Source organism: Silurus aristotelis (genome assembly GCF_946808225.1).
Source record: "Silurus aristotelis genome assembly, chromosome: 10".
In the NCBI taxonomy this organism is placed as follows: domain Eukaryota; kingdom Metazoa; phylum Chordata; class Actinopteri; order Siluriformes; family Siluridae; genus Silurus; species Silurus aristotelis.
The window spans coordinates 14,423,176-14,447,903 of NC_139583.1; the positions used below are offsets into that span (position 1 = coordinate 14,423,176).

The 24,728-nt window shown below is 37.3% G+C and overlaps 1 protein-coding gene and 1 long non-coding RNA gene across 2 annotated transcripts in view; one reads left to right on the forward strand and one right to left on the reverse strand.

Annotated features, from left to right (window-relative positions):
• Positions 1-5,459, reverse strand: part of cttnbp2 (cortactin binding protein 2) — a 45,769-nt gene extending 40,310 nt beyond the window's left edge. The window contains exon 1 of the mRNA XM_083553214.1: positions 1,791-5,459. Coding sequence (XP_083409340.1) covers positions 1,791-1,871 — 81 coding nt within the window. The 5' untranslated portion in view covers positions 1,872-5,459. The remainder of the gene's footprint in view (positions 1-1,790) is intronic.
• On the forward strand, positions 1,625-20,688 carry LOC310732604. The gene is made up of 2 exons (XR_014535532.1): positions 1,625-2,960; positions 19,342-20,688. It is a non-coding gene; the product is annotated as an uncharacterized lncRNA (long non-coding RNA).
• The last annotated feature ends 4,040 nt before the right edge of the window (positions 20,689-24,728 follow it).

Consider the following 24,728-nt stretch of genomic DNA (forward strand, 5'->3'; position numbering starts at 1 on the left):
ATATAAGCTATACACCCCATTCCCCTGCAAAACAGGTGCTAAATGAGCTGTTTAAATACTTGAAAATGATAGGCTCTAATAGATATGTGAGCTTACTCAACCTTTCATCTTCTGTCAAGGGACCTAATCTTAAAATCAAGATTCATAAATTTACTGGTAACTAAGTATAATGTTCATCGTCCTTTAGCTTCAATTAACTTGTCAGTAAACGTCATTCTGTCAGAAGTCTTTTTCCAACCAGATGGAACGCCCACCCTGCATGTTCTTGTCAAAAAAAGAAGAAAAAAAAACTCCTCCTGTGAATCGGATCCCACTGAGAATAAACAAAAGAAGTGCCTGCGTGGGAACAGAGAATAAATGACTTCAAATACAGACATGCAGCACTGCCACAGCCTTGCAAGCCCTTGAGAGGAGCTGGGATGAACCAACTCGCGAGACAGAGATTTAAGGCTGACACAGCGCAACCAGGGGATAGCGGTATAGCCAGAGCACCTGTTCGGTCGAATGGTAAACGTAAACGAGCCTCGGGCTGTTAAAACAGCTCAGATTGGCTGTATGACATGCTACTATGTCAGCTGAGTCACTGAAATTCAGACCAATTTAGAAACATCTCCAGTGAACATACCCCAACCTCCCTCCTGCCCTCCTCATCTATTCTCTTCTCAGCCCTGCTCACAGACTCGATTTCATTTACCTATTCATTTCTATAAATAAACACGTATGCGAGTACAACACTGTAGTTGTTTATTTATTTAAGGATGCAACCATGTCAATAACACCTTGCATAAAATGGTGTTTGTTATTAATGAAATAACGATGTGATCAATGGCTATAGACTAACCCTAATTAACATCATCTGCGTAATGTTGAAAGCCAAATGAATCGGTATTTATACAGGCTTCTCCACCATTCTCTTGGGGACCAGATGCATTTTCATAAAAGCTGATCAGAAAGATCAGGGTATGCAAGCTGTTCATTTCTGTGAGCTGAACATCAACATCAAATCCAGCAGGGTCATGATTGCAAGGCTGTAATCAAAAATAGTATTAATCTCAATTCGGATTTTTGGATATGGAAACCTACAAGCACAAAACATCCTCTCGAAGGTAAAGGCCTCCAGTCCAGATGGTTATAAATGTGGGTCATAGTTGGTTACGAAGACATGCAGGTTATTGGCCTTAATATAATTCTACTGTCTAACACATTGTAATGTTCATTTATTTTGATTCATCCATTTGACGAGCAACAGTTCTGTCATTATTCATTAGATCATGTCACGAAGATTCACACCCCTCGAAGACAACCACAAACCGTGACTAAGGTACTTTAATATGTAATAAAAAAGATCCAATTGTGACTAATCTATTTAAAAAGGAGAAAATGGAAAAGCCCTTCAAGCTTCATTATGATTCTAAAAAATAAATATAAAATAATAATAAATCATCACTGCAGCCTATGGAGGATAACGTTATACTGTAGCTTTGAGTGCGCTTTTCAAAATAATATTACAAAATAAATAACAACAATGTTGTGTTTTAAACCACAAAACAGTGCAAAATGCCTCAAGGACGTTAGGTGTTTATTTTGACATTTGCTCTTCTACACCGCCTGTCCACCAAACCACGGGCTCACTGGGATTCTGGGGGAGTTCAGCAGCAGCACGGAGATAAAGATGCACAACAATAACGCTATTTGTAAAAAACCCTATTTCTTGCAAATTGCATGCATGTCATTGAAGGTGTTAAACAGAAAACCGTAAGCGCGCGCGTGCGTATCTACGTGCGTCTCACCGTCTCGACGTTTCCACGGCCAGCGGTTAACAGCGTTTGCAGCGGAGGCGGCTGCTCCCCTTTCGCTCCTTCCGACGCCATGTTCTTCTCTCTGTAGCGGTCCGATGGAGTGAGCGCGCCACACACACCGTCCACACACGCATCCGGTACGGCTTTAACCACAAGCGACTCGCTCACGGACAAGATATTCAGATGGCTCTTATTTACGTGAAAGCGAAACGGGAGGCCAACACAGTCCAGACAGTTGCAGGAACAGGTCGGGATTTTCAGCGTAGGCGTCTAGCGAGCCGTATTCCAGCTGCCAGTGTTTGCGTGTGGGTGTGCGCGCGCGCGCTGAACCTGACGGAGCTTTACACACCGGGGGTAGTGACGTGAGCGCGCGCACATTGTGCGCGGGCGTTTTTAAAGTGACTGTCACTGGCCGACATTTTGGCACCATCATTTATCCTTTTTGTGACATTTTGGTGTCATTTAACCAGTAAGGCCTTCTCTGCTGGCCTAAACACTATCAGAAGCACAAACCCACATTTACAACCTAAATTCTAATATTTGTTGCATGAAATTGTATTAATTTAGTCCCAACACTTTATTCTTTTTATTTCGTAGCGTTTCTCTTCGCTGCACTGATTCCAGTATTTGTATGTGGATGTTAGATTTTTTTGTCTAATCAGATTTCAGCCTCTCTGTGCTGCCAGGTGAATCTAATCTGCCCAGGGCTCAGTAGTGCTGGCTGATGTACATTAAACTATATTAGCAATGGGTCTGTTTCTTTAACCAATCAGATTTCAAATTCGCCTCACAGGCCAGCTGTCTGGCCCAGAATAGCGTCAGCATTTTTCCGTCCTCTGATTGGTTGGTCAAAACAAAACTGTTACAGCCAAGTTCGACTGGCAAAACACGTCTGTAGCGATCTGCACACATTAATACATCTGAGTTAGTTTTTTTTTTTTTTTATGCCCACAATGGCTTGGTGAATGAAGAAAAATTTAATTGGTCTCGGACATACTTAAAAATACAATTTTCAAGAAAAGCTAGACATTGTGAGGGGGTCGGCCAAACCCGATGATAGCTAGCTTGTCTCAGCCCAGAAAAGGGTTGTTCGCCACTTCCAGACCAGTGCCTATGAGTGGCACCACTGGCTTACAGCCTCTGAAGAGCGTTTCAAATTATGTGAGTATGCATTGAGTATGCATCTTTGGTGAGTAGGTTGTATTTATTTATTTATTTTTAATTATGTTTTTGTCATGTTATTAGACAAATATTGATTCTAAACTGCTCCAGATGATGTAGGTGGCACAGTTGTGGTTGTATTGTAGAGGTTTGGAGCTTGCGTTAGTAAAAATTTTATTCACCCTCCATAATGCGCAATGCCTCTCTGTAATGCCACGGGTTTTTATACTGCGTTTTTGTATAGTATTGATGGTTTCTATAACTGCGACGTGATGGTGGTGGTTAAGAGGTGGATGAAGTCGGGTAAGTCCCCACTGTGGTTTAACTGTGGTTTAGGAGGCCTGGTTTTATATTAGAGACCACATAGTTATAAATAATGGTACACAATTAAGTAATCAAAAATATGCAGGCTTGACACCTTACCTGCAACATAAACTTATGTGGGGAATATACACCAAAATGCCATAAACATTGGTAGGCCAAACATTTCATATCAATGACTTCAGTGATGTCCTAGAGTATCTAAATCAATCCACTTCTTTATACCGTCATTATGACACCCTGACTATTGAAACCATCAATATTAGAGAGAAGACAGGTATCACAGACTGCTATCTTAAGCAGCGATAATGAATATCATTACTAAAGCAAGAAACAATGAACACAATTCAACCAGTCTCATTTTACTGCAGCCATAGCTGCACCTCCCACATACATCATCTCTAGCAGAAGTATCAATATTAACCTCATAAAATGACCACAGATTTTTCAAAAAACATTTCAGTGCATTACAGTTTTTCTGGGGCATGGAAATGAAGGTATATTGATTGTTTTTGTGCAAATTCTACAGGAAAGAAAATAAAAAAGTCTAAATGGTTGTTGAAAAAGCTTAACATCCGTTTTAAAATGTTTTGGCTGACATTTCCTCATTTCCAACTCCATCTTGTAAATGTTCATGTAAGTACACAGAGCAGGCATACATTTATGGCCACCGATCAGGCATACCATTATGGCCACCTGCCTAATATTGTGTTGGTCCCCTTTTGCTGCCAAAACAGTCCAGACAAGTTGAGCATTAACAGCATTCATTTATTCAGCAGTTTGATCTACAGTAGCCGGTGTGTTTTATTCGGACCACACGGACCAGCCTTCGCTCCCTAGATGCATCATTAAGCCTTGGCAACCAATGAGCTTGTCACCAGTTCATGACTGTTCTCTCGTTGGACTACTTTCGATGAATACTGACTACAGCAGACCAGAAACACCACACAAGAGCTACAGTTTTGGAGATGCTCTGACCCAGTCGTCTAGCCAACACAATTTGGCCCTTGTCAAACATGCTCAAATACTTACGCTTGCCCATTTTTTCAGCTTTTAACACACCAAGTTTAAGGACCACCCACACATATCCCATCCACTAACCATGCCATGATGGAGAGACAATCAGTGTTATTCACTCACTCACTCGTTTAAGTTATAAGGTCATAATATTATGCCTGTTCGGATGCACTTGGAGTCAGCAACTCGCAATCTGTTTGGTTAAAGTAAGAGCTTCATTCTTGTGTTTTTTTCTACAATCAGGTACCCCAAGTGATAATTTATGAAGGCCTTACGGCAGGTACCTTTGACCCTGGCAACATGTAATGTGACAGATTAAATCAGATTAAATACATATTCATAGACAAATATATATTAAAACAAAAGTCAGTGATTCTAATTGAGTTTAGGCCAGTGTACAGTATATTGGTGACCACATCACATCATCAAACACACAGGTTTGCCACCTTACCTCTGGCCTAAAATCACATTCAGTACAGAGCCTTGTACAATTCAGAATAAATGTTTACACATTTTGTAGCGTTACCATCCTGCAACTGCAATGAACTTATTTGGGATTATACAGTGATTAGCCATAATAGATTCATACTGTGTCTGAGTCCAACATGTTGAAGCATTAACTCTGAAGGTGTGCAATGGTATCTGGCACCAAGACCTTAGCAGGAGATCCTTCAAGTCAAATATTCAGAGTCCAATCAAGTCAACATTGTAGTCATGTTATTCAAAACATTTTGATTTGTGGCAGGGTGCACCATACTTACAAAAAGAGGTCCATGCAATTTAGGAATAGATTATTGTCCAGAGCATTACACTTCCTTTGCTAGCTTTCCTTCTTTGTATAGTGCACCCTGGTGCTATTACTTCCCTAGGTAAGCAGTACACATGGACCAGGCTGTCCATATGACACAAAAGAATACAATTCATTGGATCAGGCCACCTTCTTAGATTATTCTATTTGCTAGTTATGGTTCTCACATGCCAAGTGTAGGTGCTTTGGGTAGTAAACAGAGGGAAGCATGAGCACTTTGACTGGACAGCAGCTATACAGCCCCATACGCAATAAGTTACAATGCACTGTGTTCCAACACCTTTCTGTCATAGCCAGCATTAAATTGTTAGCAGCTCACCTTCACTCCCAATACATATCAAAGTGTTTTGGCCGCTTGATGAAGTTGATGAAGCTTCTGAAGCTTGACCTGTATGATTTGATGCATCAAGCTTTTTGTCACAAGCTTGTGCTCCATTTAAAAAATCTGTTGATTGTGCTTTAAAAAATTATTTTGAAATCCACCCATTAAAAAATGTCTCAAACTTGTTAAACCTTAGTAGGTCTAACTGGGGTGTAGTGATAGCTGTGACTATGTCTGTGTATTCTTCCAAATACCTGTATCATTTTTGTATTTAAGCCTTAAGGTTTATTTAAAATATGAACTTTATTGCTGTGCACCCAGAAACTCATGGGAAAAACAAATATAGAAATGCCTGCGATGCTATGCTCTGAGCCTCAGCTACATCACTTGAGTTTATATATGGGATCTGTTCTGTTTTGTAAATGGGACTGTTCTTTTAATCTAGGTTGCACAGTGATTATTTTTATTGGGACCTGCTCAGAATATTTTTGAATGAATTTACAAAATAAAACACTATTTTAAAAAGTAAAAGTAACAAAAGTTTTTTGCATCCCAGTTTGATGCAAAGCTCCAATCTCAATAAGATGTCCTGTGAAACTCTGGGAAGCTTTTTTTTCAAGAAAAAAAAAAAAAAGCTGTATATTATTATCTCTTTGGAACTCATTTGATCTGTATTTGTAAAATTTTTTTTATTAATGCTTTAATATTTGGATACGTGGAATTAGCCAAACTTGGTAGATGGTTATAAAGCATATGCAAAAATTGAATTATTCACCAAATTTTATATATGCATTGACAAGAAACTAATCTTAATGGGTTATTTTCTATGTCAAGTATAGCTATATGGAAAATAAGTCACATTTTTGAAGAATTATACCTATACGTGGTCACATTTGTTCTCAACTTCAAAACGTCTGTGTATTTATTGACTATTTTGCACATAAGACGTGTATGTATTTCATGCACATAAAATGTGAAATATCACTGGCACATCACAATATACAACATTAAATTTTGTTCCATTGGTCAGTTTTACTGCACAGTACTGTATTATGTAGTATAAATACATTACTTGGCAGGTGTCTGGTTAGACTATTAATTTGAATCATTTGATTCTCAGCGAAATTTTTGTAAACAATGGTAAAATTATAAGTAAAAACTATGTCACTAACCTTTACTAAGTTAGAGACCATCGCTCATCTTTAAGTTTTATAATCCTCAAACGCTTGAATCAGACCAAGACTGGTTCACACGATAAAGTTTTTTTTTAGTTTTTGTTTCTTTCTGTCTCTGAATTCTGTGATAATTAAACCTAATTTTAAAGCAGTACAGTGTGATTTAATGATGCAGTTCTTAAAGAGGCTGTTTCCACATTAACTTTTTCAGTCAATATCCACAGATAAAACAATTAGTAGCATTGTTTGAGCTATTTTACGAGTTGCTCAGTAGCTCCTGGTTCCGTAACCTCAAATGACTGTATAAGACTATAGAAAGAACATTACTTATAATCTTACATTCCAGTGCTCATGTTAGTTCTCACTCTCCAGTGTTCTGTATTGTTTAAAGACTATAATCGCACTCTTGATATCACCCAAATGACGATGGGTTCCCCTTTTGAGTCTGGTTCCTCTCAAGGTTTCTTCCTCATAACATCTAAGGGAGTTTTTTCCTTGCCACAGTCACCATTGCTGGTCATCAGGGATAAATAAACATCATTCACCTTCATTCATAAATTCTGTTAAGCTGCTTTAAAACAACGTCTGTTGTGAAAAGCGCTATAGAAATAAACTTGACTTGACTTTTAAGAAACTGAAACATTATATGTACTTAACCCACAATTATAGAACTCCGTAATCTCAGTATATCCTGTGACCAAATTCACTGTTCACATGTTTAGAAAATTCAAGTATATTTTAACCCAAAAAAGGCAATAGAACGCAATGCATACTCAGAAAGGGGATTGATATAGAGGGCAATAAACTGGCTTACACTGCTTCTAAAAGACAATGAATAGCTTTAAATGATGGATAAGGCCTGCCAAATTCCTGTAAGGGTGTTTCCTGTCTCTCTCTGGAGTTTGGCACATAGAGAATGAGCCACTGATGGGTCACACAGGCACTCACTGATTTTTTGTTTGCATCAGCTATGGCCAGCCCGTGTTCATGTGCACTTCCTCTACTGCTCCATCCCTTTGTCCAGAAACTTAGCAATACATTTCTTCAGTCAAGATACATGTTTTAAACTGTTTCTTATATCAGTCTGTCGATAAGGAAGGAAAAGGAGTCTAATATAGGGCCAACTAGTTCCTTGCTGTATAATGTAGTATGTATTAAGCAATAAAAATCTGTACATTCTAAATTATGCTTTTTCTTAAACTCTTGAAAATGATGCAGTGTACTGTTTGTGTACTTTTTGAACTCCAATAATGCAATTCCATTTTACACAAATCCCACTACCACTGTGCATTTGGGTTTACAGCATAACATCTGCTATGCATTTTTATTGGAATGATGCAACGCTGTCATTGACTGTCACACTGCCCTGTATTTAATGAATGTTGTTTGTAATAATATTATACTTTTGTTTTATTCAAATGTTGTGTACATATACAGTACTGTGCAATTAAGAATGCTCTCAAAAATAAAAGTAATTTAACAAAAACAAAAGAGAAATACAAATAAATTCTCAGTGTGACCACCTTTTACCTGCAAGACAGCATCAATTCCTTTAGATATACTTGCACACATTTTTTGAAAGAACTCAGCAGATATGTTGTTTCAAACATCTTGGAGAACCTATCCACAGATCTTCTGTGGATGTAGGCTTCCTTAAATGCTTCTGACTCTTCTTATCTACATGGAAGATAGTTCTTAATGACATTGGCTGTATGTTTGGTGTTGTTGTCCTGCTGCAGATTTAATTTGGGGCTAACCAGTTGCCTCCCTGATGGTATTGCATGATAAATAAGTATCTGCCTGTATTTCTCAGCATTAAGGACACCATTTATCCTGACCAAATCTTCAACTCGATTTGTAGAAATGCAGCCCCAAACTTGCTAGAAACCTCCACCAAACTAACTGCCTAATGCTACAGCCAAATAGTTCAAATTTGGACTATAAGTCCAGAGCACCTGCTGCCATTTTACTGCACCCCGGTTCCTATCTTTTTGTGCATAGTTTAGTCAATTACCTTGTTTCCATGTTAAAAGTCTGGTATTTTTGCCACAATTCTTCCTTCAAGACTGGCCAGATTTCTCCAGGCAGTAGATGGGTGTACCTGGATCCTGCTGGTTTCCACCCTTCGCTGATGGTACTGCTGGACATTTTCCAATGTCAAAGTGAAGTAATTATGTCTTTCATCTGCATTAAGTTTCCTTGGCCTACCACTGAGTCTGCAGTTCTCAACATTGCCTAATCTTTGTGCTTCTTTCAAATAGCTTAAACAGCAGATATTGAAACCCCAGACTGCTTTGAAATCTGTGCCAAGGAGGGACCTTGCTGATGCAGTATAACTACCTTGTGTCTTGTTGCTGTCCTCAGTCTTGCCATGGTGTATGACCTGTGACATTAATCTATTTTCCAAAACATCACTTTAGTAGCAGAATAACCTGCCTGAAACCTTGCACAGTATTTGTATAGTTACATTAAAGCTGTTTTGATTCAAATTCTGTATATATATGCTGCATTAAACTAAATAATTATATTGAATTATTTTGGTTTCTCTAAAAAATATCACATTAAATCTACAGTTAATGTTGTTTTAGCTTATGCACTTTCTCAGAAAGGCTAGGATTCTAAATATCTTCTGGTATGACCAAGCATTACTTTGTCTGACCAGATTTCGTCTAACAATGGCAACCAAAGTCTTAGATTACTCTTTCTGGCTGCAGTAAAGCTTCTTCTGTTGAAGCCCATTTGCCTCAGTGCTTGAGATGTGGTGTGTTCTGAGATCACAACATTCATAAAAACAGGTTATTTAAGATCTCGTAGCCTTTCTGTCAACCTAAACCAGTCTTCTGTCATCTCTCTCGTCAACAAGGTGTTTTGCCAGGTAGAATTGCAAATCACTGGAAACCCTTTCTGTTGTTTGCATCATTCTGCAAAAATCATAAACTCAAAAGACTTTTGTATGTGAAAAACCCAGATCAAAATATAAATCTGTCTGAGATCCTATTTATCCCTGATTTAATGTTTCATGTTATGTAACACCCGAGGGCTACATTTAGCAATTTAATATGAGATCATTCATTTAGTGAACTGTATAAAACTATAGTCTTTTGTTCACTTGAATATTATGTAAATTATGTACTTGGGTATATCCACTGTTAAGCATCAGAGTTATCCTCACAATAATTTTTACAGACAGACAGACAGACAGACAGACAGACAGACAGACAGATAGATAGATAGATAGATAGATAGATAGATAGATAGAATATGCTAATACAATCGTTTAGTAAACCATTAGCTTGCATGCCATGCCTCATGCTTCTTCTTTACAGCCAGAAGGTTGGGGTTGTGAGTGTGTTGATATTCCACAGACCAGACACTTGGGGGTGCTGGTTAGGACCTCTAGGTATTTTTAGTGGACACACAGACAGACAAATTTGCTGTAACCCCAGTACACAAAAGAGAAACCCACACTTTTTTCTGAAATAACTTGAAACAGACAAAAATAATCGGCATCCATAATTGTTTATTTTATATTTATATTAAAATCAGACACTGCTTTTAGTTTTTGATTCAACTGAATATTTTTTACTAATAAAACTAATAAAAAATGGCATGGACAAACATGACACATAACCTGATTTTTTGTTGGATAACTATTAGACTATTAGTCTCTTCAAACTAAGGTTTAAACAAGACTTCTGCATCTGTGAACAGTTAGATTGACAGATAAAGACTCATAAAAGGCCACTTTTGAATAGTCCAGTATTTTCTTTTACCAATTCCTGGAGGCATTGTCCATTTGGAGGACCCATGAGCTGCTATTTTTACACATTTTCCTGATGCTGGACAGTGTAATGTGGCAGCCTTAAAAACCAGCCAAAACCAGGCCCCACACGTTTCACAGTCGGTATCATGTTTTTTCTCCTTTGACAACCTTTTTGCATCTGCTGAAGTGCCTCATTAAAAACCTCCAGTTGTGTTTCATCTGTCCAAATGGCATTCTCCAGTAGCAAGCCAATATGCATTTTAGAACAGTATGCAATTCCAAAGATCAATTTATAATTATTTTTTATATTTTTCTTTAGCAGTACCAACACATTTGTCCCTGTCTGTTTGTACGTATGTATACCTTATATACACTACATCTATATACACATATAAGTATGTACATATACCTTTTCACAAGAGGTTTTGTGATCTTGCCAACATGAGCAAACTCCTCAGAGAACCACATGCTCTGCTCTATTTATTTCCCATGACAGCTAGAGTATCCAGTACCAGGTCAACATACTTCCTGGCGTGACTCCACGTTAGTCATTAAAGCAAAACCTCTGTAGATTCCTTTTAAATTACTTTTTTTTTTTTTAGCTTCTAGCTCTGTATTGCATTTTATTGCTCTTTAATACCATGCCTTTACTGTAAAATGGGGTCTTGCAGTAGCCATGGGAATGCTGTTTATTACACTTTGATGTCTCCAAAACAGTATTTCTCAATAAACTCACGAAACACTAGGGGGTGCTGCTGTATCAGTAAAAAAAAACATATTTTTTTGTTTTTGCACGAAGCTTACAGGATGCAGCATTTTCTAAAGAGCAAATGGAGGGACACCACATTGCAACCTATCTTGATTTCTCGAAGAGTGTTCGTGAAGTCAGATGCTTATATTAGCAATAGGGTTCAGCTTGTTCTGTGCTTTCATTATAATTATTCTTGAAAGTGTGGGTGTGGCAGAGAGAGAGAGAGAGAGAGAGAGAGAGAGAGAGATTTGTTACTCAAAACGTGCTGAAATAAAACTTTTAAAACTATATATAAAAAAAAATGGACACTGTTATACAGTATCTGACAAAAGTAAGTACACCCCTCACATTTCAGCAAATATTTTTAGAGTATTTTCTCAAGGGACAATGCTCTAGAAATGAAAATATATATATTAGAGTAGAACATTTTAGAGTGCAGCTTGTACAGCAGTACAGATTTACTGTCCTCTGAAAATTACTCAACATGCAGCCATTATTGTCTAAATAACTGGCGATAAACGTGAGTACACCCTAAGAGAACATGTCAAAACTATGTACAAAGTGTCAATATTTTGTGTGAGCACCATTGTTATGTAGCACTGCCTTAATCCTCCTGGGCATGGAATTCACCAGAGCTGTTGCTGGGATCCTCTTCCACTCCTTCATAATGACATCACGGAGCTGCTGGATGTTAGACACATATTGCTTCTCCACTGTCAACTTGAGGATGCCCCACAAGTGTTAAATAGGATTCAGGTCTGGAGACATATTGGCCACTCCATCACCCTCACCACCTCCTTACTCAGCAAGACAGTGTCTTATTATGTTGGAAAACTGCTGTTCGGCCCAGTTTCTGAAGGGAGGGCATCATGTTCTACTTATGAATGTCAAAGTACATGTTTGAATCCATGTTTTCTTCAATGAACCAAAGCTCTCCAGTGCCAGCAGCACTAATGTAGCCCCAGACCATGATGCTACCACCACAATGCTTGACTGTAGGCAAGACATAATTTTCTTGGTTCTCTTCACCAGGAGTACCAAGTCGCCACACATGCTGCACACCATCTTAGTCTCATCAGACCACATGACATGATTCTAGTTATTCATGCTCTTGGACAGGATTTGTTGCAATGTGTGTCGTATGGTGTGAGAACTGACAAGCGGAACTTCCACTTCTGCAACCTTTAAAACAAGGCTGGCTGCATTCGTGAGTCTGTTTTTTAAACCAGCTTCTGCACCTGGCGCACAGCACGAGGACCCCTTCGAGGCCTGTTCTGAGTGGAAATTGTCTTGGAAAACCCCTGTATGACCCTGGCCACTACTAATCTTCTTATTGCCTAGGCCATCTTTGTGAAGAGCAAAAATTCTAATTCTCAAATTCTCAGAGAGAGTTTTGCCATGAGGTGCCATGTTGAACAGCCAGTGGTTAGTATAAGAGAATTGAACTCAAAGTACCAAATTTGAACTGCTTTAATACAAAATACACAAATTTGTATTGTCCTGTCAAGCCGACAAAAACATGAATATGATGAAAAGGACACATGGCTTTGTATGGTTATATATATATATATATATATATATATATATATATATATATATATATATATATATATATATATATATATATATATATATATATATATATATATATATATATATAGGCATTTTGGACATTTTTTGCACATTCCCAGGCACTTCAAAAAGCTTACGTGAGAAATATGCATTAGATCAGCGTCTTCTTTTATTACTGTATTCTAAAGTTCCCTGCTGCCTCCAATGCTTGATTTACAGTCGACTGACAGCTGAAACAAAAACTTTGTTTAAAAAAAAAACAAAAAAACTATGATGTCATCTACAGTCTTGCATGACGAAAATAGAGAAGCACCTGTAATTGCTGTACAACAGGACTCATTGTTCTTTTACTATAGGGATCAAGCAATAAAAATTAACAGATCAGTCCATAACATGTGTATCTTGTTATGTTTAGGCAAAAAGTACAGATTTTTACCCCTCTTTATAGCTGTGCCTATTTTTTTGTGTTTGCTTGGTTGCTATGCAACATTACCCCGGTTCGAGGCCTTTATGTAAGTTTACGTCACATTTAGTCTGGGAACAATTGCTAAGCAGAAGGCTTCATCACAGCTTTGCAGCTCATGCCAAATCTCCTAATTATATTTTGCCTGTATGGAAAAATAGATTTCTGCCCATTTATTATATTTTTCCTTTCTCCTGGGATGCTTCAGGAGTGGGCAGGTTTTGTTGGCACAGTGTAGTGCAGTGTGTTATGATCCTTTTTTTCCAAGCAGGAAGTCGGTGTTGGATTTTACAGGCTAATGGCCATTTCTAGCTCCCCAGCCACCCCTAAAAGGGAACCCAGTGCCTGGAATTTCTGATGTAGGAGCTGAAGAGGCTGCCAGGGGTTTCCAACAATTAAATGTTTGTAACTTGGTTTCTGTTAAAAACACACACACACACACACACACACACACACACACACACACACACACACACACACACACACACACACACACACAGAGTGCATACTAACAGCAATTGTAGCTTTGATTCAATAGAGGTGATGTGGTTAAAGCTTCTGGTTCTAGTAAATTCAATTCGATTAATTTTTATTTGTATAGCGCTTTTAACAATGAACATTGTCTCAAAGCAGCTTTACACAGATAATGTGGTGATTAAACGTAAATATGTTCTTTGTAAGTATGTTTGTCCCTGATGAGCAACTGTGGCAAGGAAAAACTCCCCGAGATGGCATAAGGAAGAAACCTTGAGAGGAACCAGACCCAAGAGGGAACCCATCCGCATCTGGGCTGCACCAAACGTCCATTTGAACCAGATATACAATGCTGCGGGGTACAGTGATGACGATCAGAAGCAAACTGCACTCCCGAGTCAGTGCAGCAGACAGCCGACACCAACTACAGTCCAATCCTTCCTCAAAGCACCCGTTCTACTCCAGAATTACATGGAACCACCCAAGGTGTTGATGAGAGACCGTCCCAAGCTGCACAGAAGTGTGAAGATCCATGGAGCGGAGAGGGGCAGGAACAGTGGTTACTGGAGCCTCAGGAGCATGGTTAACTCGACCGAGAGAGAGAGAGTGAGAGAGAGAGTGAGAGAGAGAGAGAGAGGGGGTGACGGGAAGAGAAGGATATGGATTATTAAGTGTCCCTATTGTTGTATGAAAGTTAATATCACTGTGCAGTTTGGACTCCAGCAAGACTCGCTATGGCAGCATAACTAAAAGGGAGAACCAGAAGGTAACACCGACATGAGGGATCTCTGGAATAAGAGACGACCCACCACACCACCGTCAACAAACCCGAGTGAACGTGTGAATGTGAGGAGACGACATCATACAAATATACCAGTTCACCAAACACTCAATATCCATGTTCCCCCCAGATCTGAGCCTTTACCTGAGAAAAATCTACTGATTAAAGGCTTGACTAAATAAATAAGTTTTCAACCTCGACTTAAACACTGAGACTGTGTCTGAGTCCCGAACACTGGTTGGAAGGCTATTCCATAATTGTGGGGCTTTATAAGAGAAAGATCTGCCCCCTGCTGTAGTCTTCATTATTTGAGGAACCAACAGATAGCCAGCACCTTTTGATCTAAGTAGGCGTGGAGGATCATACTGGTACAGAAGTTCACTCAGTTACTGCGGTGCAAGACCGTTAAGTGCTTTATACGTCAGTAGTAATATTTTATAATCAATGCGAGATTTGATTGGGAGCCAGTGTAGATTGATTAAAACAGGGGCGATGTGGTCATATTTCCTAGATCTAGTGAGGACCCTTGCTGCTGCATTCTGAACTAACTGAAGCTTATTTATGCACTTATTAGCACACCCAGACAGTAAAGCGTTACAGTAGTCTAATCTGGAAGTAACAAAAGCATGAACTATTTTTTCTGCATCCTGTAACGACATCATATTTTTAATTTTAGCAATATTTCTAAGATGAAAGAAGGCGATCCTGGTAATATTATTCACGTGAGACTCAAAGGAAAGACTCGGGTCAATAATCACACCAAGGTCTTTGACAGCCGTACACGCTGAAACAGAAACACCATCCAGAGATGCTACGTAATCGGAAAGTTTACTTCTAGCTGCATGTGGTCCTAGTAAAAGTACTTCTGTCTTATCTGAGTTGAGCAGAAGAAAGTTATTAAGCATCCACTGTCTAATGTCCTTTACACACTTCTCAACATTGTTAAGCTGCTCTCTCTCTTCTGGCTTTGCTGAAATATACAGCTGTGTGTCATCAGCATAGCAATGGAAGTGAATCCCATGTTTATGAATGATTTCACCAAGAGGCAGCATATATAAAGAGAAAAGCAGTGGGCCTACGACAGATCCTTGAGGAACACCAAACTTTACCTCATAGAGTGTGGAGAACTCACCATTTACTTCAACAAACTGATAGCGATCAGTCAAATAAGACCTGAGCCAAGAGAGAGCTGTTCCCTTTATTCCAACAACGTTCTCAAGTCTAGCAAGTAGTATAGTGTGATCAATGGTGTCAAAAGCTGCACTAAGGTCGAGCAAAACAAGTAAGGAGACAAAACCCTGATCTCTGTGCTATGATGAGGCTGAAATCCTGACTGATACATTTCAAAAATGTTATTCGTAAGTAGGTGTGAGCATAACTGCTGTGCTACAACCTTTTCTAAAATTTTGGATATAAAGGGGAGATTTGATATTGGTCTGTAGTTGGACAGCTGACATGGGTCAGGGTCAGGTTTCTTAATAAGAGGGTGGATAACTGCCAGTTTGAAGGATTTAGGTACATAACCAGTGCTAATGGAAGAGTTTATTATTTTTAAAACAGGTTCAATTACCTCTGGAGCTATCTGTTTAAAGAAACTTGTAGGCAAGGGATCGAGAATGCAGGTTGATGATTTTGATGAGGAGATTAATGAAATTAAGTCACTCATGAATAGGAGTGAAGCTTTGTAGTTGATTGTCTGCTATAATTACACTGCTGACTACAGGGTTACTTGTAAAATAATTTGGATTTATATTAACCGTCTGGATTTCTTGCCTGATGTTTTCAATTTTATTATTAAAAAAGTTCATGAAATCATTGCTACCTAATGATGGTGTGCATGTTAGTTCAGTGCTTTTATTCCCTGTTAATTTTGCTACCGTGCTGAATAAAAATCTAGGCTTATTCTTTGTTATTTTCTATGAGGGTGGAGAAATATGCTGATTTAGCAGCACTAAGAGATTTTCTATAATTTAAGAGGCTCTCCTTCCATGCTATTTGAAATACTGTTAATTTTGTTTGACGCCATTTACGTTCTAATTTTCGAGTGGTCTGTTTTAAAGTGCGCGTATGATCATTATACCACTGTGCTAATTTTTTTCTTCCTGATCATTTTGGTTTTAAGGGGAGCTACATCATCTAGAGTACAACGTAACGTTGTTTCTAGATGTTCAGTGGCCCAGTCGAGCTCTGCGGGGTCTGACGGAGATCTATTTAATATCGTAATTTCGGGAAGATTATTAATAAAACGCGCTGCTGTAGCTGACGTGAAAGTACGCTTAACAAGGTAACGTGGTGAGGTAGAAATGCAATGACTGAGGCAAATTTTAAACGAGATTAGATAATGGTCTGAAATAGCTTCAGACTGTGGAATTATGACTAAGTTTTTTATTTTTAATCCAAATGTTAACAACAAATCGAGAGTGTGTCCACCACTATGAGTGGGTCCTATAACATTCTGATTAATTCCAACTGAATCTAGAATAACAACAACTGCTGCTCTTAAGGAGTCTTCCTGATTATCAAAATGAATATTAAAGTCACCAACAATTAATGCTTTGTCTAAAGAAGTAGCTAAATTTGTGATGAAATCTGCAAATTCTATGAGAAAATCAGAGTAGGGCCCTGGGGGTCTATAAATAATAATTAGTGGAATTGACTTACTGGACCTGCTTTCGGACACTGAATATTTTATGTTGGTGTAAAGAACTTCAAATGTTTTACATTTTTGTTTAGTCTTTTGTGTGACGTTTAGATTATTATTATAAATAGCTGCTACTCCACCTCCTCTGCCATTTAGACGGGGTTGGTGTATGTAACTATACCCAGGAGGACTCGCTTCATTTAATGCTACATATTCATTCGATTTAATCCATGTTTCTGTCAAACACATTATATTAAACTCCTGGTCGGTAATAATTTCGTTTATAGTAAGCGCTTTTGGCGTGAGAGATCTAATATTCAACAATCCATTTTTTAGATCAGAGGTGCTGGCTGTGCGTTCGGTCCTATTTAATTTAATGTTAATCAGGTTATTTAAACAGACATAAAGACTCCACACTGAGTTGTGGGCTAACTGGAGCTTGTTTTTCTACAAAAACAAACAGGCAGAAGTGCAAGAAAAACTAATAAAAGCTTCAACTAAACTAAAACTAAAACACCATTAGGGGTTACAGTTAGATATCTTATTATAAACTGCCTGTAGTTGTAGGTATGAAGTAATTTTAAGAAAATACACATTCAATCTTTTCAGTATACTGTATTGCTAGAATGCACAAGCAACAACTTATGATAGTAATCTTTTTGCAGGGCTAAGCTGTGCTTCGCTCAGACCTTTTTTGTTAAGCTTGTATTAAGAAAGGCAATTCAAGCCCTAATAAAGACAAGAGCCCCATGTAGAGGAGGTGCACACAGCGGGATGTGTTTATTTTTCTTAGATGCAATATCCATTTAAGAGGATAGTGAGATATGTAATTCTGTGCCAGCTTCAAAAGACTACAGTGCCAGGCACTAGAAGGAGTGTACAATAATAATTAATAGGTAATAAATTTAGCTTTTCATAATAGAGATTTCTCTTTTCGTGAGTAAGGTATTCATTATAAGATATACTATATACTGTAAATATGTATATATTTATATTTCTTGTTTTGAAATGGTGGGGAATTAACTGCACAGAATCCATCAGGGAATAAACATGGTTTCTCATGTTCACTATAAATTAATGTTTACAATTCAAGTTATTTCTCACATCAAAACATTTTATGTCATGAAGCCAATGCCACCTGTAAGGTACTGTCTTTATTTGCTTTGCAAAACATTACTCATACTGAGATTTTAATTGTAACATACTCACTTATTAACAAGATTCGTAACATCAACATATTAAACATAACATAACATTATTCAGCTTTACTATCTCAATGGTGCATGTTCCAAAAGTTTTTTTTCACGCGTGTACCCAACAAAGCTAAGAACAACAAACATGACTGAGTCTTGCTCTGCTGCTGCCATAAGCTTGAATATTGACCGTCAAATTGCCCAGGCTCTAAGTTCAGCATACCCAATATTCTCTGAACCAGTAGTATTTTATATCCCTTTGCCTTTCTTTCAAATCCAATTAACTATATTTGCAAGTGATAGATAACATCTCAAAGTCTTATCTGCTCATTCCTGAGAAAGGACTAAATAACTAACTGCACTAACTAACTGATATATTGTGTACTAACTAACTGATATATTTTTTATACTAAAGAAAATTGCATTAGACCACAATTCACCATGTTTGGACACATGTATGCGCATATTTAAATTTTAAACAGAAGTAAGTTTGAACCTGTAAAAGCAGTCAGACAAACCTGTGCTCCAAAAACAGGCGACAGGTGCATTTAGTAAATTGGATTGTGTAACGTGATATAATGTTTTGTGATCTACATGTGGATTTTGTGGATCCATGTAAGAGATATCTTCCAGGCTTTAAATGCAAAAAACTTACATGATTGATTAGTTTTATTTTTGTTTTAACTGTTCCTATTTGTTTTATTGATTTATTTTTGCTAATTAAAAACTTTTCTTTTTCTATTTGCTCTCTAAAGTGTCTTTGCGTTGCAAAATGTCCCTATTCATATGTGCTTAACATATGGATTTTTAACATTTTACACAGCGCTGTATATATATCTTTCTTATTTCCACATCCCATCTGCCATTTGTAAACTATCAGGCTTTCATGGGTCAAACATGCAGCCCCTGTGGACAGAGCATTAAAGCTTTTACATCCAGTCAGTCAACATACTTTAGGTTATAGTCCATTAAAACCAAATATAGAATATAGAAGACACCCTGAAAAAAAAACCCAGTAAGAATGCTAATGTGCTGACAGTGTATCTATGACTAGTATGTTAGTAATGCTTTATAATCTAATAATGTTTTCTCTCACTCAGGGCTGAAGAGACAGAGCTATGACTCAGAGAGTGGGAGCAGCACGTCCCTCGACCATAGTTGCCATTTTAGAACCTCATCACCACCCTGTCTCACTAAATGAAACTGCGTATCAAGAGAGAAGGACCCTTGACTCATAGGTCCTAGACTGAATCTCTGAAATAGCCTCTTCATATCATATTATTAAAGTTATACATTTCAAGGTTGAAAGTGTGAAGACTGATCAGAAACACCTAAATATACCAAATATGACATAATCCATTTACATGTCTTCATTGACCACTATTCTCATAATATACACTTCATACAGAGATAGAAAAAAGATTTACTAGCTCATGTTGCCCTAAAAGCAATATTAAGATAGGAGTTGATTGTGTACTTAATAAAGGGAAGCAGTGACAATGTTGACTTAGCACGCAAACGGTCCCTTGTGACAACTTTACTTTTCACAGGGAAAAGACTGCAGCTGCTTATTCTTTCCCACTGAGGAAGAATCTATAAACGAATATTCTTCAGTCAGATTATTTCAAAGGAAGCACTAGATATATCGAGGGTACAGTATCTTAATGTATCAGAGATGCCAATTAGTTACTATTATTCTTAATTACATATTTTATGTTTTTGCATTAATGGCAAGTTGCACTGTATAGCACTGTACAGGACTATACACTATACCGATTACCAGTACTTAGTGTACAACAAGGGCTGCTATTTGTCTTTTAATCGATCATAACCTTCCAGTAATATAAATATTTATTAGAATGCCACAGGTGACACAGAATCTACCTAGTGAATACTGTAAATCACATTTAAAATATTGCACTCGGTATTGTATTGTAGGAATTACAGAAACTCTTTACATATAAGGTATGACTAGGTATAAACTATCCAACATTCTTACCCTCATTTCCTCTGAAACATCAAAATTGAAGATGAGTCTAAAAGGCACTTAGTGGTAATGGTTTGTGATTATTTATGCATGGATTCATATTCAAGGATGGATGTCATTACAGCTGAGATCTCTTATCGTGTACTTTAAATAATTATCTTTACTCTTCTTCTTCCCTGAAATATGGAAATTGTAATTTAATACAGAACAAATTGCTATAACATGAGAAAATGATGGCATTATACTGTCTATTAGTCCACATTAGTATTCTTGATTTTTCCCCCCTACATTTTGTCTTAAAACAAACTTGCAATGAAATAGACTAAAGCATGAATCAAAAGAGCAGGAGAAAAAAAAAATCCCCAGATTTCTTGCATCATGAATATTAAGAAGCTATCAAAACAAGTATTTATTGAAGTTCTGGAACAGTATAGAAAGTTTGCTTATTTAAATACATTTTAAATGAAAGCTGTATAATCCATTATTATCATTCAATTATGATGTACAGAAGACCCTCCACCAGAAATTAGTCTCTGGGATAAGGAGAGCATTAGTCAAAAGCGTAGAGGGTATTTATGCAAGACAGTGTGTATGTGCATTGCTTCTAGAGGCTATGTACTTTCTTATACAGAGCACAAGTGTAGAGTCATGTCACTTAAGATAGCTCTGTGCAAGCTCACATTACATTTATGCTTTTTCCCAGAGAGAACCGTTAAACATGTGGTAAGCTAAGCTCATGACAGTGATGATTAAATATATTGTGCCGGTGTGATTGTAGTATCAGCTATTTTTTACCCGAGTCTCCAAGGGACAGCGATTTTATGGCCAGGCTCTTATCGTGGCCTGGTTATGCAGGAAAATGTCACACAGATTGACAATGTACTATGCCATTTTATTTAAAGCCAAGGGTATTTAAGCTTCAGAGACTTCAGAAGGTCAGTCAAAAGAGCCGACTTACCGTATTAGGGAATGCTAACAAAAGAGATTCATAAATTAATTTTTATATATATATATATATATATATATATATATATATATATATATATATATATATATATATATATATATATATATATATATATATATAGTGATACTATTAATATCACAAAATACTTCTTTCATCTGCCCACATGTTTTGCAATCATGGTTCTTGGACCCGAACCTGAAATAGGAGAGCTACTGCTGCAAATCAAGTAACCTTTGTGTTTTCTCTCTTGAACTGTTGCTTAATATTCAGAGTCAACATTAATAATATTGTACTGAAGTAAATGCCTATTGAAGGTCAAAGTATTTAACTTTTTTTTTTAAACATATAGTGACATTTATGTCTTTTTTTATAACAAAAAAATTATATTGGAGGTTGGAGGTTCTTGTATCAAGCCTCCACATTCCTGTGAGGCCTTTCGTTGCTTTGTTGTTGCTTTGTTGTTGTAACTAAGCATGTGACAGGTCCATGTTTAAGGCTGTGTATCACCGACGGGCTCTTCTTTAGGCTGCTGAATATTGCATATGAGATAATGTTGTGTGCGGATCAGATTCCTGTAAGCAGGATAACAGATGCTGCCCACAGCAGCACACCGCTGCTTTTTAATATATGGATAATATCCGTTATGAAAGCACAGAACCGCAGTATTTCGACCATTTAATGGTTAAGGGGACCTACAATAAGTCCAGCTTGGGTATTGCCTAGTTTGGGAAGTTATAGTTTAGTGGTTAAGACATTGGACTTTGGATCCGAAGGTTGTGAATTCAAATCCCAGCCACAGCAATCTGCCACTCCTGGGCCCCTGAGCTAGGCCCTTAACCCCATTAATGTAAATTGCTATGGATAAGGGCGTCTGTTAAATGCCATAAATGCAAATAAAATGTAAATGCATGTAGGTCGATTGGTTAGATTGCCCATAGGTGTGAACCATGTATGCATGGTGCTTTATCATGAACTTGTATTCCATCCAGAGTGCATTCCCTCCTTTTGACTAGTGTTCTCACGAGACTCCATATCACTGACAATGACAAGGATCAAATGGTTACTGAAGATAGAAGTCCTATCAAGAGACAGTAGACTACTTGTATAGGCAATGTCTAATACAAACATAATATTGGAATCGCTGACGCACTGCTTTACCATTGCTTTCCTGATTTAAGACTGCCATGACATCATTCCTGCCTTGAGGCACAATCAAGGCACAAGTGATGAAAACACTGCATTGAGTTTGTTCCAAGCTTCCAAAGTTTTTCCTACTCTCTGGTCATTGAGAAAACACTGAACCGTAGGCATATTGTTAGCGTTTTATATATCCTTCATGTGACATAATGTAATTCTGTACAGGAAATGCTTTGCTATGGTTGTTATTCCACTATCTACTGTTTAAATATTGTGGAACTGTGTATTTATATGTAGATATGGCAAAATTTATCTGAAATGTCATAAAATCCTTATTCGCCTTTAAAATATGGAATTAGGGTCATCTGGATGGTGTGTAAACATAAGTAAAGAGTGGGGATTGGAATTTACAAGGTCAATTTGACAAAAGGTTTTATTATGGAAACAAAGTGCACTGGACCTGTTGTTATATCTATGTGACAAATTAAATCAACAGGCAGCCAACTCCCCAGTAGTGAACAAATACTTAGCATTAATGTTAGTGCTACCATGATGATCTAAAAGTCATTCCCTTTTATAGAAATACAAATGTCTGTGAGAAACACGGCTAAGACAACGAAGTCATGACAGGGGTTACATTCTTTTCTCATTAAAAGTGAAAGCTAACATTCCTAACTTTCTAGGAAAAGAGATTATTAATTTACATTTAACCGTCTTCAGGAGCAGAAAGCTCCTAATGGAAGAAAGGTCAATATTTAAACATGTAGTACACCAGGCATCCTGTACTGTATTTTTGTCCTTCCATTAAGATTCTGAGTTGGATAGTTAGGTAACTTTATCTGCTTTTATCAGGAAAGAGTCTTGGATTACATATTAAACCTTTTTATTTATTTTTTTATTCCTGATGGCATACTTGCCGTTTCCATAGTTGCTATCCCAATGTGCATCCCGGGCTTTGGGTCAGTCCATGGCAGAGTTCTTTATCATTGTTCCCACAGTCAGTGTTGGATGAAGTATACAAAGCATGTAATTGAGTAAAAGTAGCGATACAGTAGGTAAAATATTACTTCAGTTAAAGTGCTCCCTTAAAACATTCACTTGACTAAAAGTACAAAAGTATTGCCTTCAAATGTACTTAAGTGTCCAATGTAGTATGATTTATTACGACTATAATATTGTATTTTTGTCACAAGACTTTTGCTCAACCAACTCAGTATAAATGTGAAAAGACTTTAACGTTACTCTAAGCAGACCAATCTATTAATAGAATGATGATGAGTCAAACACTAATATCATGAGCCCCAAACCTTTTCAACTTTTTAAAAAAATCACACAAATAAGGCCACATGTGCTGGGCAAGTTAGAGGTTTTTTCCATCATTTATTCCTCTGAAGATTTTTTACATGCTGTTGAACGGACATTGAACTGTAAGTTCATGCTGAGTGGATAACACCAAGCGGCAATCAAAACAAGTTCAAAACAGAGTGCACACTCTTCCCTGATTGGTGGCTTGCTGCGTGCTTGACCAGTTAAGTTTTTATCCACTGATAAATGAAAAGGAACAACTGATTTCCCAAATGTAGTTGAGTAAAATGTAAAATATTTCACTTTGAAATGTAGTGAAGTTAAAGTAAAAGTTTCCCAAATGAAAGTACATTAGTAAAGTGCAGATATGTGAAAAAGCTACTTAAGTACAGTAATAAATTACATTTACTTCCTTACTTTCCACCACTGCCCACAACTGAGCACCCATGGGGTTAAGGGCCTTGCTCAAGGGCTCAAGTGTGGCAGCCTGGATCCAATGGCCAATGCCTTCACTACTAGGCTCCCACCTCCATATTAAGCTTGAACTTTTAAAGAAAACTGACTCCAAGCACACAAGGATTTGTTTATTTTTTTTGTAGAAGCATAAATTAATACCCAGGCAGTGTGGAAGTGATGTGGAAGAGAATGTGTTAGGTGTCCACAAAAACACCCATTTTGTGATATAAAGATAAAACAACATACTAAAGTGTACGTTTCGCATAAAAAGAACGTTTCTAATTTACATAAAAAAATTTTTTTAAAGCACACAAGAGACAAAGATAAAGCCTCACTTAACAATATTGTCAAACATTATTATTATTATTATTATTATTATTATTATTATTATTATTATTGCAACACTTGGGTCAATAATTACCTGTGTTGGCTTAGGTATCACATTATTTGTAAGCATGTAATTATTTTGGAAATAATTATTACTAATATTAACAAATAATAATGTAATTAAATATCCACTGCTCAGCAAGGCTTTGGTTTACCAGTATATATGTCAACAATTACATCATTAGTATCAGATATAACACTGTCACCAGTGACAAACAAGGTGACAAAAAATTACCACACTAGTCTGA